The following is an 8103-nucleotide window of genomic DNA, read 5'->3' as shown; positions in this document are numbered from 1 at the left end:
ATCGCCAGCTCCACCCCTCCACCATCGCCAGCTCCACCCCTCCACCACTCACCCCACCCCCACCATCGCCACCCCCACCATCACCACCACCACCACCACCACCATTACTACAATCCCCTCCTCCCCCTCCCTCCCCGTTCGCATGCACACTCCTCCCGCCGCCTGCCAACGGCACCATCGCGTTCTCCAACCTCGGCTACGCCGACTCGGTGGCAACGACAACCTGCGCGCCAACCACATCGCTGGTGGCCGGGAGTAAGATCCGGACCTGCGTCGATGGCGTCTGGTCCGGCTCGCCTGCCGTCTGCCGCTCCGTCTCGTGTCCGCCACTCTCCGCCCCCGCCGACAGCTCGTACATCTGCTCCAACGCCACATCGCCGTCCACGCCGGGCATCTTTGGCGAGTCGTGCCGCTTCGCCTGCCCTGCCGCCACAAACCTCACCATCGTCGGGCCCAACCCCATCGTCTGCACCGCAGACTCCGCCTGGTCCTCCTACACGCCCTTCTGCTCCACCCTTGACATAGGCCGCAGCTTTGCCACCATGACGGCGGCCCAGCCACTGCAGCTCGTCGCCGGCAGCTCCTTCACCTTTAACCTCGCTCTGCGCCACGTCAGCGGCCTACCGGCTGGCGATGGCGGCGATCGCGGCCTGGCTGTCATTAGCCTCGACGGAGCCGACATGGTCACACACACTCAGTTTGTCGAGACCGGCTCCTACATCGTTACCGCCGCAGCCCCGACTGTCGCCGGCGTCTACCACTACAGGCTCGGCGTCAACGGCAGGCTCTTCATCAACGGCATGGTCACCGTCGACGCCGTGGTGAGCCCCGGTCCCGCCGCCGGCCCAGGCTCGTACCTCGTCGACGCGCCACTGAGCGGCACCGTGCTGCTAGAGACCGACGTCGCTGCGCAGTTTGCCATCTTTATCGGCGACGCGTACGGCAACCCGGCAGCCACCATGCCGACCGCCTCCGACGTCGACATTGTGCTGCAGCTCGGCATCGCCACCATCACCATCTCCGACTTTAGCCTGGCAAACGGCGTGCTGACCTTTGACCTCAAGGTCACCGAGGGCGGAGCGTACACCCTGCTTGTCCGCCTCTTCGGCAAAGACATCCGCGGCTCGCCCTTTGTCGTCAACGCCGCCGAAACCTGCTTGCCCGGCACCGCCATCGCCGAGGGTGGGCTCTGCGCAGACTGCGCCGCTGGCACCTACTCGGACGCCGTCAACGTCGTGGCCTGCTCCGCCTGCCCCGAGTTTACAACCTCGTCCGCGAGCGCGACCTCCTTCCTCAACTGCTCCTGCCTTCCCATGTTCTGGTACGGCCCGGGCCCGCGCGCTCCCGGCAAGGCGTGCATTCCGTGCCTCGCCGGCGCACAATGCGCGGGCGGCGACGATCCGCCGAGAGCCGCCCCAGGCTACGAGGCCTCGGACGACCGCAGCGCCTTTGTCGCATGTCCGCGCCCGCAGTCGTGCATCGGAGACGGCCGCTGCGCCACAGGCTACCAGGGCCGGCTCTGCGCCCAGTGCGCCTCCAACTACTACCGGCTCGGCAACACCTGCCGCAAGTGCTCGGGCTCAAATGCCCTGGTCTTGGTCGTGCTGCTCGCCATGGTGTTTGCCTTTGTCGTGGCCGTCGTGTGGATCAACAACCGCAACACAAAGATCTACGGCTACGCCGCCTTTGTCATCGCCCTCAACACGCTGCAGGCCGTCGCCATCTACGGCACCATCCAGCTCGACTGGCACCCGATAGCCCAGGCTGTCTTTGACATTGTCTCGCTCTTCAACCTCAACTTTGATCTCGCTTCGCCCGAGTGCGGCCTGGACGTCGGCGACGTGTGGATGTTCAAGTGGGCCGCCACCATGCTCATGCCCATCGTTCTCATCATCCCGTTCTCCATGGTGGCCCTCGCTTTCACCGCCTGGCTCATCTGCAGCCTCACCCGCAGCAAGCCGCGCAGATCCTACATGGCCTGCACCCGCCAGGCCTTTGGCGCCGCCGCTCGCGGCTACTCGCAGACCATCCTCCTCCTCTACCTGCCTGTCATGTTCTCTGCCCTCCGCTACGTCGACTGCACCGATGTGGGTGGTGGTATAGTCGTCATGACCACAAATCCGCAGCGCCGCTGCTACACCAGCTCGTGGTGGTCGCTCCTCCCGCTCATCCTCTCGATCGCCCTCTTCTACGCGCTCTCCATCCCGCTGGCTCTCGGCGCCCTGCTGTGGCGCGAACACGCCCGGCTCGACGACCTAACCTTTGGCTCGCGCTACGCCTATCTCGTCGCCCGCTACAAGCCGCATCTCTACTGGTATGAGCTGATGATCATGGCCCGCAAGCTAGCGGTGGCGCTGGCCGTCTGCGCCATCCGATCGCCCGTGGCCAAGGCCTCGCTGCTCGGCATGTTCTACGCCTGCGTCCTCGTCGTCTCCGCCATGTTGCAGCACCGTCCCTATGGCACCGACTTTCACAACTGGCTCGACGCCGTCACCCTCGGCCTCTCGCAGCTTCTCCTGTGGGGCGGCGTCATCACCTCCTCGCCACTCCTCGGCAACTTGGTGGTCATCGCCTCCATCAGCGCCCTCGTCGTCGTCGTCATCGGCGCTGTCCTCTACGAGGCCTATCGCATTCGGACCCAGGACGAGGCAGAGGCCGACTTTGCCGTGGCCGCCGCCACCGCAACCGCCACAGACACCTCTGCTGCCGTCTTTGACTTTGGCGACCAGGCCCTCGATGAGTTCACCATGGCCGACTCGACGCTCGTCTTGGACGACTCCGGCACCACGCTCGCCTCCTTGGCCGTCGTCAGCGATGTGACTGCTGTCAGATCCTCATCGCCGCCGTCGCTGCAGCAGCCGCAGCCGCAGCCACAGCCGCAGTCGCAGCCACAGCAGAGTGAGCCCTGCGAGATGGCCCTAGAGGATCTCCCTGCGCCGCCAGACCTGCCGTCGCTGCCGCCAGACTTTCGACGCCGCACCATCCACACAGCTGGACTGCCGCCGCCGCCAGAGCTGCCTTCGGTCCTCCGACGTGAACCGATTCGCACCGCAGGCCTGCCGCCGCCGCCTGACCTGCCATCGGCGTACCATAGCTTGAGCTCAACCGAAAGCGATACCATGTAGCGCGACTCCAGGGGCTACCTTACCTGCCCAAGCAAGTGGCGTAACTGCGCCGAGCAAAAATTTGGCCGAGGGCTCTGAACACAATCATGGTCTTCCACTCTGTCGCCTGATCTACTCATTCTACACACGTGCCAACCACATCAAATCGTAGGCACAGTATACACCGTGGGCTATGTTGCTTTGTGCAGCCGAATCTGGTAAGACCCTCTGCTCCAGGCCGCCCGCACAAGTAAACGTCTCATGGGACTCGATCTATCGATCTGTTTTTCCGCCGATTCTCAACACCAACGAGATACAAGCCAACATCCAGTTCCCGACGAGCCACAACAGCCAAGCTTTAAGACCCCCCCTCCCCTTCCTCTCTATCCTACGCCCATGACCAGCCATCTCCCTCCACATCGCCTCACTGCCATCATCAGTACCCACCCACCCCCTGCTTCAATTAATTGATGCAATAATTGAGTCGGCCAATGTAGGGTGACCCAGCCAGCCACCGTTGCCAACGGAGCCGACACAGCCGTCAGACGGACTGCCAGCCCTCTTCCCTCCCCCCCCCCTCCCACCCCCATCATGCCCCGCGCATTCATCCCCCTCTCAGACATATCCCCGACAGAACTCGCTGTCGGGGCACAGGCCACGCTCCGCACGGGCTTCACGCGGTGCGTGGTGCGGTTTGTGGGCGCCACGCACTTTGGCCTCGGCGAGTGGATAGGGGTGGAGACCCGCGAGGGACGCGGCTCGGGCGACGGATCGGTCGACGGACGGCGGTACTTTACCTGTGCCGGCTTTGGTGTCCGCAATGCTCTCTTTCTCAAGTCCTCGGCGCTGGCCTTTGACGCGTCGCTCTCACTCTATCGCCTCTGGCGCAACCGCCGCGTCGAGTATCGCGGCGCTCCGGGCTGCCTCGTCTGGCTCGGCTACCAGCAGCATCCCGACTCTGTCGACTCTGCCCTGCTTGGTGCGGTTGGCGCTGCCTCTGCGGGTGCTGGCGGTGAGGATGGTGATGTCCCGCATCGGCTCCTTCTCGGCATCGAGCTCGATGATCGTGCTGCCGGCCATCACGGCGGCCGCGTCGGCGGCGTAACCTACTTTGTCTGCAAAAGTACGCCGGTGTCCTGGTCCCGCCGACGAGATCTGCTTTGACTATGACGATGCGCTGGTTGACGACGCCATTGCTGCCTTTGACGACGGCGGCATGGACGCTCTGGGCCCGTCCTCCCGCCGGCCGGCCGGCCACTCCACCCATGCCTACGACGACAAGCCGGACAACTCCTTCCGCCCTGTCACCCCACCACCCGCAACACGTGCCATCTCGCTCACCGACGACTTTGCCCATGCAGATCCCACTCCGGCTCCTTTAGCCACTCCTTCCCCTCCCGTCTCACCCACTCCGGCCTCCATAGCCTCTGACCACTCCGTCACCCCTCCTCCTCGGCCGTCACCCTCTCCTCCTGCCTCTGACAAGGACCTCGTGCTCTCGGCAGCCGACGAGTCGCTCGATCTCGCAGCGGACGACTCGGACAAGGACCTCGTGCTCTCGGCAGCCGACGAGTCGCTCGATCTCGCAGCGGACGACTCGGACAAGGACCTCGTGCTCTCGGCAGCCGACGAGTCGCTCGATCTCGCAGCGGACGACTCGGACAAGGACCTCGTGCTCTCGGCAGCCGACGAGTCGCTCGATCTCGCAGCGGACGACTCGCTCGATCTTGACGGCTCGAACGCCTCGGACGATGACCTTGTCCTCTCGGCAGCCGATGATGACCTCGCCCTAGACGGCTCGGACGAGCTCGACCTCGGCCTGGGCCTCGGCCTCGGGTCAGACGACGACGAGCTCGGCCTCGGATCGGACGACCTCGATCTCGGCCTCGGCTCAGACGACGACTTGTGCCTCGGCTCGGACGACGACGACCTCGACCTTGACGACCTGTAGACAGAGCATTGAAGCAGACGCAGAGTTTAGTTTATCAGTCGCAGATGGGCCCGCTCGGCCCGGCGTCGGCGGCGTCGGTCAGCGTGTCCACGGCCTTGGCGAGGATCTTGAGCGTGTCCCATCCCTCCACCACCATGGCCAGCTCAGCCCGCTTCGTTCCGGGCACCTTGTACTTGCGGAGCTTGGCGGCGTTCTTGTCCGAGCGCATGTTGACAAAGACGACGGCGGTGCCGTCGCGGCCGGTGGTCCCGTCGTCGTCGTCGCCGTCGTCGACCGCGACCTGCGCCGCGCCCATGCCGTGAGCCACCAGCTGCGGGTCGTCGAGCTCGCCGCCGAGCACGACGATGCTCTCGCCGTACGCGCCGGGCTGCGGGACGCGGTAGACCGGCTTGATGATCTGCGGCGAGGTCCGGAGCACGTCCAGCACGGCCTCGTACCGCTCGAGCGCAGTGCCGGTCAGCTCGACCTCGATCTCGCCGTCGGCCGAGACGACGACGACCTTGCGCGCGAGGTTGCCGGCGATGAACGCCGCCATGTTGATGAGCCGCAGCTGCGCCTGCGACGCGTTGGCCTTGTCGGCCTCGGACACCATCTGCGCCACAAGCGACGTCGACGCCGACGCCGTTCGGTTGTTCGACGACGGCGAGTGGTCGAGGCAGGTGAACTTCTGCGTGCCGGCCTCGCGGTCGAGCGTGATGTACCCGGCAATGTTGACCGACGTCTCGCCACTAAGCCGCGCCGCCGAGATGACGTCCATGCCCTGCGGGCCGGTTCCGGTCGAGTGCGGGTTCGCCACAAAGACCGAGGCGTCGTGCATGGCGTCAAAGGCCACGCCCGAATACGAGAAGACGACAATAACCACGTACTTGGCGGTGGGGAAGCCCTCGAGAAGCTCCGCCAGCGTGATCTGCACATCCTCGCGTGCGCCCTCAGGGAACGGCGCCGACGTCTTGTCGCCCGAGTGCCGGCAGCCGGCAATGGTCGTCTTTTGGTACGAGCACCGCTCAAGGAACTCCCACGAGGACGAGTAGACCATGATCGAGAGGTCAAGGTCGATGCGCGGCCCGTCCTTGGCCTGGCACCACGAGATGCCCGGCATCATCACGTCGAGCGTCTCGCCGTCGTGAACAAGCTGTTGGAGGACTACGCCCTCGTTGCGCCACAGCGAGGTCCGCGAGTACTCGGGAATGACCGGCGGAATGCCGGTCCGCACCGGGTTGTGCAGCTCCGGGGAGTTGATCACCACCGCCGTGTCGTAGACCGGCCCGCCCGCCACCTCGCGCTCCGCCGCCGTGTTCGCCGCCGCCCTTAGCATGGCCACGTAGGGCTCGAGCGCCGCCGCCGAGAACGTCGCGCTCACCCGTCGGTGGACCACAATGCTCTTGACCTGCCCCTTCTTGTCGCGAACCGAGATCGGCTCCATCTGCACACGCACAAGGCCCTCGGCGTCAGCCTCGGCGCCACCGGCGAGGACTCCGGCCACGAGCTCCTCCAACCGCGCCACGTACGCCTCGGTGAAGGTCTCCTGCAGAAAGGCCACCACCTTGAGGAGGTCAAAGGCCTTGAGCTTGTCAGCTGCCGCCGAGAGGACCGCGCCGACGTTGTCCGACGGGTACTCGAGGAGAATGAGCGTCCGCAGGTTGGCGAGGACCTGCGCATGCGTGACGAGGCCGAGCTCAAACAGCTTGTCCCACGCATGGTGGGTGTTGCCCTCGCGCGCCAGGACGTTGTCCACCGTATTCTTCAGCGGCTTGTGGAGCTTGCGCCCCGCGAGCGCCTCGACCCAGGTCGGCGACGACCAGAGCTCGGCGTCGGCGACTTCAAACATCCGCGCGCTGGCGAGCTTGCCGAGCGGCGCCGCCACCCGCTCGGCCCAGGCCGTCTCGGCAAACTCGGCGGCACTTGCCGGGTACTTGCGCTCAGTGAGCAGCGCCTGCAGCATGTAGAGCGTCGGCTGCGCGCTCGCCGGCACCACCTTGCCCACCAGCACACCAAAGTGCAGGGCCCTGAAGAGCGCCTTGTAGAACCCGGGCTTCTTGAACATGTCCATCAGCCGCGTCAGCGACATCCCGCCCATGGCCATGACAATGGCCGCACGCAGCGGCCGCGGCAGTGCGATCTTCGGCTTGCTCCACTTGGTTTTGAGCTCGTCGACGCTCGCGCCGCCGCTCAGGGCCACCGCGTACTCGATCGCCGCCATCGAGGGGAGCAGCGCCGCCAGTGCCTTCTTGTTGAGCGGTGCGCCCGAGGCCGCGGCGGTCGCCGCGTCTGCGGCGAGCGTCACGCCCACCAGCACGCCGAGCACCTCGTTGGGCTTTGGCATCGGGTCCGACTCGACAGACGAGCTCGAGGCGGCGGCAGCAGCAGCATCAGCGCCGAGGTCGGCATCCGGCGCGGCGGCGGCGGCGACAGCGTTCAGCACCGCCGCGTCCGTGAGCGAGGCGCGGTCGAGCTTGCGGACAGTGTTGAGGGCGGCGAGGACGTCGGAAGCCTGCGGACCGGTGGGGAAGCGCGAGACGGCCATCGACTTGAGCAGCTGGCGGAGCCAGAACTCGTTCGACGAGCCCTCCTCCACATGGACGGTGATGGCCATGAGTTTGTCGGTCAGACGCTTCTCGGCAAAGTCAGCCGAGAGCAGGCTCCGCTGCCAGTGGACGTTGTCGACCTGAGCCTTGACGGTTTGATGGTAGAGCTTGAGCGGGGAGAAGCCATTGGGCCAGCCGCCACGGATGATCATGCCGCAGTAGCGGAGGAGCATGTCCGACTCGACGGCAAAAAAACGATAAAGTGCCTTGCATGTCATGGCCAATGCCAAGAGGTCGTTGGCGGCAAAGAGCTCACGCGGCTCGGCGAGCGTTCGCAGGAGGAGGAGCAGGTGGTCGACCACAGGCCCGTTATCCTCGCAGGCCGGAGTTGGGAAGAGCGGCACGGGGACCATGCACGACCGCGCAAGTCCAAGATCAAGCTCCATACTTTGGTGGGTATTGGAAGAGAGAGAGAGAGATGTGTGTGGTGTGGTGTGTGTGTGTGGTTCGGGAGGGGCGAGGG

At 65.6% G+C, this 8103-nt stretch overlaps 3 protein-coding genes across 3 annotated transcripts in view; 1 reads left to right on the top strand and 2 right to left on the bottom strand.

Annotated features, from left to right (window-relative positions):
- Positions 1-196: 196 nt before the first annotated feature.
- On the bottom strand, positions 197-394 carry AMSG_10597 (uncharacterized protein; the record flags this gene model as incomplete). The annotated part of the gene is made up of 2 exons (XM_013898065.1): positions 197-223; positions 269-394. 2 exons carry the CDS (start codon positions 392-394, stop codon positions 197-199), a joined length of 153 nt encoding a protein of 50 aa, XP_013753519.1.
- Positions 395-542: 148 nt separating this feature from the next.
- Positions 543-5080, top strand: AMSG_12368 (uncharacterized protein; the record flags this gene model as incomplete). The annotated part of the gene is made up of 4 exons (XM_013898078.1): positions 543-2765; positions 3759-4196; positions 4258-4407; positions 4591-5080. 4 exons carry the CDS (start codon positions 543-545, stop codon positions 5053-5055), a joined length of 3276 nt encoding a protein of 1091 aa, XP_013753532.1. The 3' UTR covers positions 5056-5080.
- Positions 5070-8103, bottom strand: part of AMSG_10594 (uncharacterized protein) — a gene marked incomplete at its 5' end in the record, with an annotated part of 3927 nt that continues 893 nt past the window's right edge. Inside the window, one exon of the mRNA XM_013898064.1 lies at positions 5070-8027. Within this exon, the coding sequence (XP_013753518.1) occupies positions 5090-8027 (2938 nt within the window). The 3' untranslated portion in view covers positions 5070-5089. The remainder of the gene's footprint in view (positions 8028-8103) is intronic.

The sequence above is a fragment of the Thecamonas trahens genome, assembly GCF_000142905.1.
Source record: "Thecamonas trahens ATCC 50062 unplaced genomic scaffold supercont1.60, whole genome shotgun sequence".
Taxonomy (NCBI): domain Eukaryota; order Apusomonadida; family Apusomonadidae; genus Thecamonas; species Thecamonas trahens.
This window is presented reverse-complemented; position numbering and strand designations above follow the sequence as displayed.